The 16,094-nt window shown below is 39.4% G+C and overlaps 1 protein-coding gene and 1 long non-coding RNA gene across 13 annotated transcripts in view; one reads left to right on the top strand and one right to left on the bottom strand.

Annotated features, from left to right (window-relative positions):
- The window catches only part of LOC102159026 (uncharacterized), a 46,186-nt gene extending 32,378 nt beyond the window's left edge, over positions 1–13,808 (top strand). Inside the window, exons 4-6 of one of the 3 annotated variants that reach the window (XR_014817753.1) lie at positions 4,513–4,668; positions 12,203–12,294; positions 13,096–13,808. This is a non-coding gene — a long non-coding RNA (uncharacterized LOC102159026). The remainder of the gene's footprint in view (positions 1–4,512; positions 4,669–12,202; positions 12,295–13,095) is intronic. The other 2 variants (XR_014817752.1, XR_002336307.2) reach the window with 2 other exon arrangements.
- KIF27 (kinesin family member 27) overlaps positions 1–16,094 on the bottom strand; it is a 91,881-nt gene that overhangs the window by 8,748 nt on the left and 67,039 nt on the right. For 9 of the 10 annotated variants that reach the window (XM_084979803.1, XM_021064656.2, XM_084979799.1 and 6 more), the window contains 4 exons: positions 13,382–13,597; positions 6,871–7,077; positions 5,388–5,586; positions 3,726–3,890 (listed from right to left, as the gene is read on the bottom strand). In XM_084979803.1, the coding sequence (XP_084835929.1) occupies positions 3,726–3,890; positions 5,388–5,586; positions 6,871–7,077; positions 13,382–13,597 (787 nt within the window). The remainder of the gene's footprint in view (positions 1–3,725; positions 3,891–5,387; positions 5,587–6,870; positions 7,078–13,381; positions 13,598–16,094) is intronic. The other variant, XR_014817744.1, reaches the window with a different exon arrangement.

The raw sequence follows: 16,094 nt of genomic DNA, 5'->3' as shown, positions 1-16,094 counted from the left end.
TTTTTTTTTTCTTATCCCGTTTGCTTGGGATATTTTATTCCATCCTCTCACTTTCAATTTGTTTGTGTCCCTAGAGGTGAAGTGGGTCTCTTGAAGGCAGCATATATATGGACCTTGTTTTTGTATCCATTCAGCCAGTCTATGTTTTTTGGCTGGGGCGTTTAGTCCATTAACATTTAAGGTAATTATTGATATGTATGTTCTTATTGCCATTTTCTTAATTGCTTTGGATTTGTTTTTGTTGCTCTTTTTTCTTCCCTTCTTCTCTTGTTCTCTCCTCTAGTGGTTTGATGGCTATCTTTAGTGTTGAATTTGAGTTGATTTTTCTTATTTGTTTGTGTATCAATTGTAGATTTTTGGTTTGCAGTTATTCTGAAGTTTTGATATAAGAGTCTATATACATACACGAGATTATTTTAAGTTGTTGGTCTCTTAATTGGAAGTGCATCTCCAGTGTCCTGCATTTGTTCCCACCTCTTCTCATGATTTCTGGTTTTGGTGGCATAATTGAGTATGGATGATTTCATATCTTTACTGTATGTATACCTTTATTGGTGAGCCTTGGCATTTGTGGCCTTTTTGTTTCTGCCTAGAGAAGTTCCTTTAGCATTTGTTGTAAAGCTGGTTTAGTGTTGCTGAATTCTCTTAGCTTTTGCTTATCTGTGAAGCTTTGGCTTTCTCCTTCAAATGTGAATGAGAGCCTTGCTGGGTAAAGTAATCTTGGTTGGCAGTTTTTTCCTTTCATCACTTTAACTATATCATGCCACTCCCTTCTGGCCTGCAGAGTTTCCATGGTATGTTATTTGTTTCTTTTCCCTAGCTGCTTTCAAGATTTTCTCTTTGTCTTTAATTTTGGTCAGTTTGATTAATATGTGTCTTGGTGTGTTCCTTCTTGCGTTTATTTTATGTGCTACTCGTTGTGCTTCCTGGATTTGAGTGAGTGGCTCCCTTCCCATGTTAGGGAAGTTTTTGGCTATTATCTCCTGGAATATTTTTTCTGTCCCCTTCTCCCTCTCTTCTCCTTCTGGCACCCCTATAATACGGATGTTGGTGCATTTGATGTCCCAGAGTTGTCTGAGACTCTCTCTCTTCATTTGTTTTCAATCTTTCTTCTCTTTTCTGTTCTGCATCCGTAATTCCCACTAATCTGTCCTCCACCTCGCTTATTCGTTCCTCTGCCTCCTGTATTCTGCTGTTAGCTGCTTCTAGTGAATTTTTTGTTTCAGTTATTGTATTTTGCATCTCTGCTTGTTTAAGTTTTATATCTTGTATCACTTTGCTCAGTGTTTCCTGTACGTTATCCATCTTTGCCTCCACTTTATTTCTAATGTCTTGCATCATCTTCAGCATCAACAGTCTAAAGTCTTTTTCCTGGAGGCTGAGAATCTCCTGATCACTTAGCTGATTTTCTGGGGTTTTTTGTTTCTCCCTCATCTGAGTTATAGTTCTCTAGTCTTTTCATTTGTATAGGTTTTTGGTGTGGTGACCTTTTTATAGATGGTAGAGTTGTAGCCTCTCTTACTTCTGGTGTCTGCCCCCCTTGGGGCTGAAGTTGGTATGGGGGGCTTGCTGTAGGCTTCCTGATGGGAGGGAATGATGCCTGCCCACTGGCAGGTGGAGCTGATTCCTATCCCTCTGGTGGGTGGGGCTTTGTCTCTGAATGGGATTAGAGGTGGGGCTGTGTGCCTGGGGGGGAGGTTCTTTAGGCAGTCTGTTTAGTGATGGGCGGGGCTGCGATCCCACCTGGATTGTTGTTTGCCCTGGGACTTCTCAGTGCTGATGGGTGGGGCCAGATTTTCCCAAAATGGCCACCTCCAGAGAAAGGCACACTGCTGAATATTCCTGAGAGTTTTGCTTCCAATGACCTTCCCCCACAACAAGCCACATTCACCCCTGTTTTCCCAGGAGGTCCTCCAGGAACTGCAGTCAGGTTTGACCCAGATTCCTATGGAGACTTTGCTTTGCCCTGGGATCCAGTCCACTTAAAAGTCTGTGTGTGCCTTTTAAGAATGGGGTCTCCATTTTCCCCAGTCCTGCGGAGCTCCTTTGCACGAGCCCCACTGGCCTTCAATGCCAGATGCTCTGGGGGCTCTTTCTCCCACTGCCAGATCCCCACTCATGGGAGCTTGATGTGGGGCTCAGAACTCTCACTCCTGTAGGTGAGTCTCTGTGAACCAGTTACTTTCCAGTCTGTGGGGCTTCCCACCTGGGAGGTATGGGGTTGCTTAAATCATGTAATCACCCCTCCTACCTCTTGATGTGGCCTCCTCTTTGTCTTCTGGAGTAGGATACCTTTTTGAAAGTTTCCGGTCCATTTGGCTGAAGATTGCTCAGCATTTGGTTGTAAATTTTGTTGTTTTTAGGAGAGAAGTTGAGCTCCAGTCCTTCTCTTCCACCATCTTAATCCCATTGATCCGGAAGTTTTAAGTTTTGTTGACCCCACTTTATAGATGTGGAAACTGGAGGCAGGGGTAAGCCACATGGACTCTTGGATCTTTCATGCCTGAGTTCACAATGCTTCTCTTCTCCAGGAATCAGTGCTCCTGCTCTTAGTATCACAGATAAGGCAGGATCCAGTCACAGCAAAGCATGCTCAGGGTGAACACGTCCCCTCCCGAGTCAGAGCAGCATGTGGGAGGCCTTGCCCTGCCCTGCACAGTGCACATCACGCGCCCTCACACCCACAGTCCTGTAATTGTCTTTTTAACCAAGATATAATTGATACATAACATTATATTCATTTCAAGTGTACTCTTTACATTTTGTTTACTGATCTTTAAGTACTTACTTTTCTTTACAGGTACAAAATAGCTGTGTTCCTGAAAGACTGTAAATTAAACTTTAAAAAGCCATACTTAAGTCATTAGAAGAATATTTTCTATATTATTTTATTTTGTCTTTTTAGGGCCGTACCTATGTCATATGGAGGTTCCCAGGCTAGGGGTCAAATCGGAGTCATAGCCACCAGCCTATGCCACAGCCACAGCAATGTCAGATAAAAGCCACATCCATTACCTGTGCCACAGCTTATGGCAATGTTGGATCTTTAACCTACTGAGTGAGGCCAGGGATTGAACCCACATCCTCATGGATACTAGTCAGGTTCTTAGCCTGCTGCGCCACAACAGGAAATCCAAGAATACATTATTTTAGAGATGGTGGTGGCATTAAAGCTAAATATAACACCTTCGTGGCACTTTTTACTTCTGCAAAGTTCTTTATCATGTTTTAGCCTATCATTGAGGAAGGTGGTACTTCTATATATCTCATGTAATTATGCAAGAAAACATCTCTGTCTCAATGATGGGTTTTATTATAATTTTGAATTTCCAGAGGTCATGATATTTAAAAAAACCTGATTGATCTTAGACATACATACAATACTATTTTACCTTTACTGTTATTATTCTCTATTTCTTGTGATAATCAGAAGGCTTAATTTACTATAAAATAGGAAAGCAAAGCTATCCTATAATATAGGGTTATTTTAAGAATTAAATGAGTTAGGAAACGCCAGAGCCCCTGGTACACAGCAGGTGATCCAATAAATGATCATTTCCTTCCCACATATACATTTGCTCATTCATTTTCTCTAGAATTTTGTCTTACACATAGACTAGACAACTATTTTTGTTTACAGAGACAAACAGAAGTATCTAATCCTAAAAAACCCACTACAAACCATGCTATGGTGCTAGCATGACAAATAACACTACATCTCTTACTTTCTGATGGTACTAGTTGCTGCCGAATTGCTCCCCCTACCAGTTCCTTAAGTTTCTTCTTAAGATCTCTGCTGGTTCTCTTATAGAAATAAAGATCTCTTTCCAGCTGCTGAATTTTATCTTCATAATTTTTTAAAGTTTCCATAATGCCTTCCCCATCTTGCTCTATAAAATAAAAATTTACATTTAAAATCAGTTAAAATAAATGATTGAAAATTATGTTCAACACACTCACAGACATGGAGAGCAGATGTGTCGTTGCCAAGGAGGTGGGGGAGGAAGCGGATGGACTGGAAGTTTGAGGTTAGTAGATGCAAACTATTACATTTAGAATGGATAAGCAGTGAAGTCCTACTCCATAGCACAGGGAACTATATCCAGTCTCTTGAGATAGAACATGATGGGAGATAATATGAGAAAAAAATATATATATGTATATATAAACTGGGTCACTTTGCTGCATGGCAGAAATTGACATAATATTGTAAATCAACTATGATAAAAAAATTATTTATTTATTTATTTTTGTCTTTTTTAGTGCTGAACCTACAGCACATGGAAGTTTCCAGGCTAGGGGTCAAATCTGAGCTGTAGCCCGCAGCCTAAACCACAGCCACAGCACCTCCAAATCCAAGCCACATCTATAACCCACACCACAGCTCACAGCAAGTCAAGGAAATCCTGTCATCAGGCAACTGGGTGCTAATTAACTGGTTATAGAATTAACTTAGAGGCAAACTGCCTCAACATTCAAATGCATATATTTTCCAATTTTCTGCTTACTCAGGTTGCTTCTTCCAGATCCCTTTTAATCCACTGCCAGCTATAGGTTCATGACAATCAAGACTAAGCAACTAAGGAGCCCAGATTGATGCATTCCCAGTGTCATCAGGCAGTGATTTTATTGCGATAGTAACTTTTGGTGCACCAGCCATAAGCCCAGGTATTGTAAAGATCAACTGCTATGATAACTCTTTCCACACCAGAGTTGACAGGTGAACTACTATGCACTGATAACTGTATGTGCCTATCAATGGTAGACTAATTTTGACATAAGCTATAGCCATAATGCATAAAATTTATAATTGACTGGAGTTCTCCTATGGCACAGTGGGTTAAGGATCTGATGCTGACACTGCAGTGACTTGGGTTGCTGCTGTGGTGTAGGTTCAATCCCTGGCCCAGGGACTTCTATGTGCTGTGGGCACAGCCAAAAAAAAAAAAATTATAATTGACTGATAATTGTAACAAGAAATATAACCAGAAATCTGACAGAACCTATCACTTTAATTTTATGATGGGAAAGTGATTTAAATAGCAAGATTTTATATCCTTGGAAGACAGGAATTTTTCAACTGTTCATCACCAAGTCAGAAGCCATCTCAGATTTCTACATAAAAACAAGACCAACAACAAACTAACAGGATTGTAGCAGTTCTCTGTGTGGCATGAGGGACAGGGAGAGGGGATGGCATCTCAGGTAAGAATAGTCCTACATCAAAGTCAACCATCCCAGCATGTAGACCAAAATACGTGATGCACAACACCCAGATAAGCAGTAACTACTTATGCATGCTGGGCTTTGACTGATCCAAATCTGTCCCAGGTTCCTTTCTCAACCCCCTCCTACATATCACCTTCACACAACTGATAAGGGGTTACCTTTGAAATGATGTAACAGCAGCTGCGTTTTTTGCTCGTGTTCCTTTTGCTGGAGAGTCAGTCTCCGGTCACACTGCAATTTCAGATGTTCTAGTGCAGATTCCAACTCACGAACCATACTGTCTCGTTCCAGAAGTTTCATTTTAATTTCTTCATTCTGTAACTGTAGTTTACGTTCAGCTTCTCGCAAATTAATCACCTAGCAAAGACATTTTTTGACCTTTTAAGTATGTCTTAGACAGCCTAATGTAATAAATTTACTTCTCTTAGACTTCATAAAGATAAACTCCTGGAGTTCCCGTCGTGGCGCAGTGGTTAACGAATCCGACTAGGAACCATGAAGTTGCGGGTTAGATCCCTGCCCCTGCTCAGTGGGTTAACGATCCGGTGATGCCGTGAGCTGTGGTGTAGGTTGCAGACGCGGCTCGGATCCCGCCTTGCTGTGGCTCTGGCGTAGGCCAGTGGCTACAGCTCCGATTCGACCCCTAGCCTGGGAACCTCCATATGCCGCGGGAGCGGCCCAAGAAATAGCAAAAAGACAAAAAAAAAAAAAAAAAAAAAAAAGATAAACTCCCTTAATCACCATGGTATAACTAAGTAAATGCTTTGTAATCTACCCACAAAATAAATAACCTTTGAATTTTGGGGGATTCTAAATTGGAAAACTTTAGTTACTTTATTTTATATCTTACTTTATTTTGCCTTTCCTGCAGCATGCAGAAGTTCCCAGGCCAGAAATCAAACGCACCTCACAGGAGTGACCTGAGCCACAGCATTGACAACACCAGATCCTTAACCAGCAGGCCACCAGGGAACTCCAAAACTTCATTTTAAATATAATATTGCTATAACAATCACCCTGCTATTCCCTTAAATTGAAAATGTTTTCCAGAGAAAAGAGTTACCTACTTATTTAACACTTTGTAATACATATATCCTAAGAGAAGACATTAGAGAAAAGATGGATATAGTTTTCAATGCTATGAAACATCTCTGCATCAGTAAACTGTCAAATTTTGCATAAAATATTTTCATTTATATTAAGCACATTCAGGTGAATGCTAAAGTCTATTACCGTCTTTGTCACTGAGGCACCTTTCTATATCCATTTCACTTCACAAGGTATGATGACAAAGTACAGGTACCCCTACCCTACAGCAGTGAAAGAAGGGGAACCCCAACTTGGAGGGCCCTTGATTTCTCACAAATGCTGAGTTATCAATAACCAAATCTAAAAAACATCCAAGAAATAGTGACTGACGACTATAACTTAAATTCTTTTGCTTTTAAAACTATTTTAAAAAGTCCTTCTTTCATAGGCCCTTCAACTTTAAGAACCTCACCAAGTTATGGCTACATACTTGAATAAGCACAAAGATTTCAGATGACAACATTTAGTACTGTAAATTGTATAAAATTTGTCAGTCGTGTAAGTATATTGACCCCTCTCCATAGGAAAATCCTCGGTCCTTGAAAAACAGACCTTATTGAAATATCTGAAAAGAATAGCTCTAATCTCAGCAGGACTCAGGCAAATGAGTTTTTCTAGGACATTTGCTTCACTGTGAGAGAGGTTTTGAAATGAAGCTCTGAGCGATTTCTGGCGACTCTGGATGCTTTCGTTCTTGTATTCGATGGCGGCTTCCAAAGCTTCAATCCCTTCTTCAAGTTGGAAAAGAACATGTTCCTCCTAGACATGATACAACAGAAATCACTCATTTTAAATTAAGTATTATAATCTGGGCTTTGTCATATACTAATATCTCACTATGCTATTTGAGTCTAATGGACACTGTTACCATTCTATTAAATTTTAAGAGAGTGTTTATTGAGTGCTTGCTATGCTACACAGTACACTGTGTGTGTCCACACATATATACATATAACATGTAATCATTGAATCCTTGTAGTTAGCCTTGGGTAGTAAAACAGAAGAGGCAGAAGCTTAGGTGAGTTATGAAACATCCCAAGGTCATAAATAAATGCTAATCACCAAGGAAGACACCTGAACAAAGCCTCGACCCAGAGGTTTGACAGTATTGTCGTGTATCTCCCTCAGTGGCAGAAGGAAAGAAGAAATAGAATAAGTTGTTAAACTGGTAATCAGAGGAGTGTCTCTAGGGGAAAACACAGTATGGCATAAGAAAAAGCAGAAAGGATTTAAGGGCATGAAACATTTCATAAGGTTCCTAAGAAATGTCCTTAGAGGGAGAGTGTAGGCATTAAAAATGGTGGCAGCATAAACTTTTTCTCACATGCCAGAGCAGATTTCCTGTGTAAGAAAAAAAAAAATCTGATGAATTCCTGTCAGAAAACCCAGGAGTTTTCTGAACTATCCAAAACACATCTTATTTGGGGGGATCCAAACCTCTGCTAAGAAATCTTTTTGGATGTGGTAAGACTTGAATATGTTTTGTTTTGTTTTGTTTTTTGTATTCCTGTACTTGTGGAAGCTACCTTAACTTTAAGTTCCTTGTGGGCAGACAGTCTTATCCATATGTCCTTATTGCCCAGCACAGTACTTATTACATAGTTTAAACTCAGTAAGTATCTGCTGAACCAGTTAACGAAGGGAAAGGAAAAAGAAATTTTTTTTCATATGTCTTGGGTACATGGCCCAAGTATTTCTCTCTACTGCCCCTCTTCAACCCCCGACATTTCAGAGGAAAATACTGCTACTATTTCTGACCTACACAAAGAACAGTTAGAACGACTACTGGAACTCCTTTTCTGGAATTCAGAGAAAAGCCATGTAATAACCTATTCCAGTGGAGGTTGAATAATACTTACTTTTTAAAAAGCTATTTTTTTTTTGTCTTTTTGTCTTTTTAGGGCCACACCTGCAGCATATGGAGGTTCCCAGGCTAGGAGTCAAATTGGAACTGTTGCTACCGGCCTAGGCCAGAGCCACAGCAACGCCAGATCCAAGCTGCGTCTGTGACCTACATCACAGATCATGGCAACACCAGATCCTTAACCCACTGAGCAAGGCCAGGGATCAAACCTGAAACCTCATGGTTCCTAGTCAGATTTGTTTCTGCTGTGCCATGACAGGAACTCCTAAAAAGCCATTTTATAAAATCTCCTGAAAGATCCATTTTGAAAAAAAAAAATCTCAACAGCAATTTTATTTCTTGGTGCAATCACTGACCATCAAGAATTTGATGATTTGATCATCATTCCATAAGGAAGAAAATAACAACATTCACCTTTTTAAGAAAAGCAAACTTAAATCCTAAAAGATACTCAGATGAATAAGAAAGCCCAGAAAATAAAAGTGAATTATCCAAAGAACAAATTTGACTTTTGAATGCATACTGTGCTCTATCGAAAACAAATGAGGAAAGGGTTTGCCTTTATGTATAGCTGAGAACAGTTTGGTACAAATTTATTTTCTGTAGTTTTGGTTCTAAGTTAAGGGAGCACTGAGATACTATACGGTAGTATGACTATAGAACTGTGAGGATAGCCCGCTCTAGTGAGGTTCCAGCAGATAAATATTATGGTTCCACCTAACCCAGTAATAGGTTGTGGGTTGACAAGATTGAATGGAAACAGGAAACTGTCCCAGAATGAAAAATTTGCCACAACTCAAACCTTAGATTATCAAGAGTGGACTATGCTTTATCCTAGAATACTGCTTGTCAAATGTCCACCAGGGATCCTGCTAAAATGCACACTTTTAATTCAGCAGGTCTGGGTGGGGCCTGAGCCTCTAAATGTCTAAGAGTCTCCAGGTTGGTACAGAGATCATACTGAGAGTAACAAGGATCTAAAGCAGTGGTCTCCAACAATTTTAGATCACACATTTCCTAGCCAAAAAAACAAAAACACAACCTTTTGAGCAAGCACTGCATATATTTCTCTATAAATTATATGCATTTTCTAATGATAAAACATAAAACTGAAATTTTAAAAGATGAAATAAACATAGATTTAATAGTTCATAGGTAGTCTTCCTATACTCCACTTAGGCATTTGCTCTGCATTATTAGAAAAACAGAGTTTAAGTCGTTTTTTTAATTTTAGTTTCTGGATTTTACCAAAAAAAAAAAAGGAGGTGACTTTTCTATATTAAATTATTGGGTAATCCTGTACTAGTGTAATGATCTAAAATCTTTCTATCACGTCTCTTGAAGTAATACAATTAGAAAAAATATTCTGGGGAGTGCCCTTCGTGGCTCAGCAGTTAACGAACCCGACTAGGATCCATGAGGATGCGGGTTCGATCCCTGGCCTCACTCAGTAGGTTAAGGATCCGGCGTTGCCGTGAGCTGGGATGTAGATTGCAGACGCAGCTCATATCCCACGTTGCTGTGGCTGTGGTGTAGGCCAGTGGGCTACAGCTCCGATTTGACCCCTGGCCTGGGAAACCTCCATATACCGAGGGTACAGCCCTAAAAAAAGTAGCAAAAAAAAAAAAAAAAAAAGAAAGAAAGAAAATATTCTAATTTATTGTGGAAAAAATAATTCTAAGCAAGTTTAAAGACACTGAAACAAGAAACCATCCCACCTAGATTTTATTGATGTTTTGTGTCATAGCAGTCTCATGTTCCCGATCTGCTACTGGAGATCTATTTGGTACTATTTCTTTCTTTCTTTTTTGTTTTGTTTTGTTTTGTTTTTTAGGGTCACACCAGTGGCATATGGAAGTTCCCAGGCTAGAGGTTGGATCGGTGCTGTAGCTGCCGGCCTATGCAATGCCAGATCCAAGCCACATCCGTGATCTACACCACAGTTTGTGGCAATGCCAAATCCTTAACTCACTGAGCGAGGCCAGGGATTGAACCTGCATCCTCATGGATACTAGTCGGATTCATTTCTGCTGCACCACAATGGGAACGCCTCTATTTCATACTATTAATCCTGGCTTCAAAACAGTGGTGAGAGCAAAGCCTACTTAAGAGCTACACTAAGAAGGACCAACCGTGTGGAAGGAGGGTGCACAGAAGTGCACATGACTAAATGGAATCCCACACGTTGTCAGAGGCTTATCCTTCCCTCAAACCAGTCCAAAATGGCTGCCAAATAGGTTTCACGTAATACAGAGTGCTGTACTTGCAGCACGGAACACTACATAATGTTTATTGGGATTTGGGGTTTTTGTTTGTTTGGCCTTGCCCATGGCATGCAGAAGTTCCTGGGCCAAAGATCGAACCTGTACCATGGCAGTGACAATGCTGGATCCTTAACCTGCTGAGCCACCAGGGAACTCTTACATAATGTTCTTAGTTACATAATTCCTCATGAAATAGAAATTTAAATGTTTCTTGGAGATAAGAATGGACCATCTAGAAATGCAGATGGCCAACAGGTACATGAGAAGATACTCAACATTGTTAATCGTCAGGGAAATGCAAATCAAAACCACAATGAGATGTCACCTCACACCTATTGGAATGGCCATCATCAAAAAGAATACAAATAACAAATGTTGGAGAGGATGTGGAGAAAAGAGGACCCTTAGTACGCTACTGGTGGGAACGTAAATTGGTATACACACTGTGAAAAACAGTATGGAGCTGTCTCAAAAAACTAAAAATAGAACTACAATATGATCCAGTGATTCTACTCCTGGGTATATATCTGGAAAAAAACCCCACTAATTCAAAAAGATACATGCACCCTGGTGTTTACAGCAGCATTATTTACAATTTCTAAGATATGGAAACAACCTAAGTGTCCATCACCAGTTAGGATAAAGAAGATGTGGTATCTATATACAATGGAATACTACTCAACCATAAAGAAAGAAAAGAACAAAATTTTACCATTTGCAGCAACACAGAAGGACTTGGAAAGCATTATGCCAAGTGATAAGTCAGACAGAAAGACAAATGCTACATGGTATCACTTACATGTAGAATCTAAAAAGTACAACGAACTAGTAAATATAACAAAAAAAAAGCAGAGTCACAGATATAGAGAACAAAACAGTGGTTACCAGTTTGGGGGAGTGGAGGGAATACAGGGGTAAAGAAGTGGGAGGTCCAAACTATGGGAGTAAGATAGGCTACAGGGGTGTATTACACAACACAGGGAATATAGCCAGTATTTTGTAATAACTGTAAATGAAGTGTAACCTTTACAACATATTAAAAATAAAAAATAGGGAGTTCCCTTCGTGGCTCAGTGGTTAGCGAATCTGACTAGAAACCATGAGGTGGTGGGTTCGATCCCTGGCCTTGCTCAGTGGGTTCATGATCTGGCGTTGCCATGAGCTGTGGTGTAGGTCGCAGATGCAGCTTGGATCCCGCATTGCTGTGGCTGTGGTGTAGGCCGGCGGCTACAGCTCCGATTCGACTCCTAGCCTGGGAACCTCCACATGCTGCGGAATGGCCCAAGAAATGGCAAAAAAAGACAAAATAATAATAATAAATAAAAATAAAGAATGGACCCCCTTCTACCCCTTTGCAAACATAATTTGCTCATTCCCATCTCTATGCCTTATTTAACAGTGTTCCATCTAAAATGGCCTTCTTTCTTGTATCTACCAATACATACCATGTTTTTCATAATCCAGCTCAAGATTCCAATCCACCAAGACTGCCTGAAATGAATCTTCCCCCAAATGATCACTGCACTGCTTTATATAAATAATAAGTATAGCTTTATTACATTATCTATAATTTGCTTTTTTATGTTCTTTAGGGTTTAGCACTTTCTCATCCTTCTGTCTCTTCTCCTCAGATGGAATAGGAATTACTCAAGAGAAGCATAATGTTTTCTACTTTTTTTGTTTCTTCCATAGGGCCCAGTAACTGTCCTGGACAGGCAAAATTCCTTAAATGCTCATGTGTTTTGCTGTATCTTAGGCTCTCAGACCTTCAAATCTGCAAGCTTGGGGATCCAATTAAGAGCATCTGGAGGATAACCTCATTCTGTGATCCTCTGCAAAGCTAACCAAGTTAAGTTATAACACAGGACTGTTGAAGCTTATGATGTCACATAGCTCCCAATCAAGTTTGTCTTCAATTTCTTTCATCAATAATAAAATAATAATCTAATGTCATGAAATCTTCTCTTCCTTCTTAACCATCCCCCTTCCTCTCACACTTGCTCCAATACTGTTGGCAGAGCCTCCTCGCCTGCCCACTTGCATGTCCCACAAGTGTCCTATCTTAATAATTCTATTTCTTGCCTAAAAAAATAAAATAAAAATAAATAAAACACTGTTAAGATTCAGAAAGGTGCATGAGTCCCAGCTACTTACTTCGTTTTAGCAACTTTCCCTTGCTTTGGTAATGACAGGACATCAACTATAAATATTTGCAAAGAAAATACAAACTCATAAGTTCATCTTTGTCTGATAAAGTAATAAGGTGCAGATATCACATAGTAAGTAGTAAAGTAAAATTTTGAAAAAAAGACAAAGTCTCAGACAATTTGGTAGCCAATAAATGAAACATCTTTTACATAGTTTAAAAAAATATAGGTGAAAGAAGCCACATGCTCCCCTAAATGAAACCTCCTAAAAAATACTTTTATTGGGGTTTGAATTTTACGCATCTCCTTGGCTAGGACTTAGTTTGGAACATGCTCCTGTTCTTTCTGAAAGAACTAACCTTTCATGCCCTCGGGATCCATTATAGGGGAAGAATTACCAAATATCATTTAAGAAAGATGCATAGAGAGAAGGTCGGTGCCCTTTTTGGAAGAAATGAGAATAAGAGCCCCTTATATCATTTTCTGTGTTCTGTGATTTCAGATGAAAAACCCCAGCTGAGAAAGCCCACACTCAAGCAAAGTGTAGTCTCCTGATTGGAATCAGTAGGGCATCGTTCATGGACCTCTATGTGAGGACATCGAAGTCTACAGTCAAGCATGGCTTATGGCGCCAAACAGGTGCCAGGTAAACTCATTACATCTGACAAAGTCTCAAGGAAGCAAGGTTGACCAGATGTATCATTTTTATGTTTAAGTAATGAAGACAGAGGAGATCATCCTAGCGATCCATCATACAGCACTTCCAGTTCCAAAGAATACTGACTTACTTCAGGTGATAACACACTACCATTTTTAAGTTTCTCATCCACGCTGTTTCTTCGTCTCTGTAGCTGATCCTTTTCTTTTTGGAGGGCTTGAACTTGTTCTGAAATCTTTATTTTCTCCTCAGCTGTGCTGCTCTGGAGCTGCACATTCTTTTCAGACAACTCTTGGTCCAACAAGTTCAGGCGAGTTGATATTTTCAAACTATCTGTGTTTAAAGCCTAAAAAGACAATCAACCAGACACCCCCAAAACAGTTACTAGAAATACAGACTGTCAATAAATTAGGAGAAACAGAGAGAAAATTACTAAAGGAATGTATTTTTAATTCTACATTATTGTTTTCTCCCATGGATTTTTTTTGGGGGGGCGGGCTTAATTTTCTAAAATCTTAAGTTGAATGCCTTTTAAAAAAAAGAGAGATTCAAACAACGAACTGACTGCCAAGGATTGCTTGCCATACAAGACTATACAACATAGGTTTTGAGAGATAGTATTTTTCTTTTGCTTTTTTGTTTGTTTGTTTTGTTTTTTTGTTTTGTTTTTGTCTTTGCCTCTTTTCTAGGGCCATACCCGCGGCATATGGAGGTTCCCAGGCTAGGGGTCTAATCAGAGCTATAGCCGCTGGCCTACACCACAGCCACAGAAACACAGGATCCGAGCCGCATCTGTGACCTACACCACAGCTCACGGCAACACCAGATCCTTAACCCACTGAGCAAGGCCAGGGATTGAACAGGCAACCTAGTCGCATTAACCACTGTGCCACAACGGGAACTCCCTCTTTTGTGTTATTTTTTTAAATTAAACTTTTCTTCCTTTATATTATATATACTATATTCCTAGCCTGTTACATAGTAGAATTAATTACGTTAAAATTTCCTAGGGATTACTACTTGATTTGTTGGTGTTTAAACATATAATTTGTTTCTACTCATATTTCCTTCTCATCAAAAATAGGGCCAGTTAGATTTATGGAGATTTTCATTATGACCAATTTAAGATAATCTTTAACCTTTTTTTTTTTTTTTTTTTTTTTTTTTCCTTTTTAGGGCCACACCCACAGCATAAGGAAGTTCCCTGGCTAAGGGTCCAGTCAGAGCTACAGCTGCCAGCCACAGCCACAGTCACATCAACTTGGAATCCGAGCTGCATCTGTGATCTACACCACAGCTCATGGTGACGCCACATCCTTAACCCACTAAGTGAGGACAGGGATGGAACCTACATCCTCATGGATATTAGTTGATTCGTTTCCAGTGCACCACAACAGGAACTCCCAATTTAAGATGATCTTAAAAAGAATTTTTCATCAAAGTAATTATATATATACATATAAAACAAGATTTATAATTTTTCTCAAAAGTAGTCCCCTACCTCATACCCCACCCTTTCATGTGAGTCCTGTTCCCTAGAAACAACCATCTTCAACCTTTTAAGCTATTTCTTACGGTGATTATGTTCATGTTTCTGTATAACATTACTAATTTTTGATACTGTCTGCTGATTATCTATTATGGTAGATAAGGATTTAGCACTCTTACTTCCCCTCCCTCTACTCTCCCAAAATAGGTTATATTACAATTTCTAGTTAAATCAATATTCAGTTTACCTGACTTTGTGACTATTATTCAGAACCGAACTATCTAGTACAAAATGAGCATATTTCCACCTGAAACAACTTTTTTGGTACCTTATAACTAATTCTTCTCCAGTAGAACCATAAAATTCCTCTCAACATTTTTTTTTTCAGTTGACCAAAACTTAAACCAGGAAGTCTTTTCATTCCTGGAAATGTTTTGCCTGGAGTCTCCATCTTCCTGCTCCAAACTGGACTGGCTGTGCCTGGACTTCCTCCTTTTTCGGGTATTATCCTGAAAACCTCCATGTTAGATCACATTTTCAGGATCCTAAGTCTTCCTTTTTCATAGTTTGTGCCCTCATATTTAAGGAGCACATCTCTAGTAGTTTCCTGAGACAGGTATGTCCTTGTTCTACCTCCCCATTTGACTGATATGCTGAAAAGAGAATCCTTGACTGAAAACCATTTTCCTTCTGAGTGTTACAACTACTTCAGGTCTTTTAACTTTGATTAAAGAAGGGTTGAGAAGTCCAATGCCATTCTGATTCTCGAGGTTTTCAAGTGACTAGTCTTTTCTCTCTGGAAGCTTTCATGATCTTTTCTTTCCTAGTGTACTCAAAACTTCACAATGATATGCTTTTGGCACTCTTTGCCAGCTCCTTGGTGAGCTATTTCAACCCAGAGTCTCATATTTTCAGTGTTGGCAAATGTTTGTACTATGTCTTTGAGAATGTCCTCTTCTGTTTTCTCTGCTATATCTTTCTAGAATTTCTATTATCTTGATGATGGACTCTCTGGATTTATCTGCTGATTAAATTTTTCCTCCTATTTTCTATTTATCTTTTTATTTACTTCTGGGATATTACCTTAACACTTTCCTCCGGCCCTTTTAATTTCTAAGAGTTCTTTCATGTGTTTTATAACCTGCAGCTGTTTTACGGATAGAATATCATCTTTTAGCACCTTGAAGATATTTTTAAGAAATTTTTTCAGGAGTTCCCGTCGTGACATAGCAGAAATGAATCCGACTAGGAACCATGAGGTTGAGGGTTCGATCCCTGGCCTCACTCAGTGGGTTAAGGATCCGGTGTTGCTGTGAGCTGTGGTGTAGATCGCAGACATGGCTCGGATCCTGAG

This window comes from Sus scrofa, chromosome 10 (genome assembly GCF_054392235.1).
Source record: "Sus scrofa isolate SSC_HxYL_T2T_F1_AM1 chromosome 10, Sscrofa_HxYL_maternal_Yorkshire_Landrace_v2.0, whole genome shotgun sequence".
Classification (NCBI taxonomy): domain Eukaryota; kingdom Metazoa; phylum Chordata; class Mammalia; order Artiodactyla; family Suidae; genus Sus; species Sus scrofa.
Note: the sequence above shows the minus strand (reverse complement) of the source record. Positions and strands in the feature narration are given on the sequence as shown.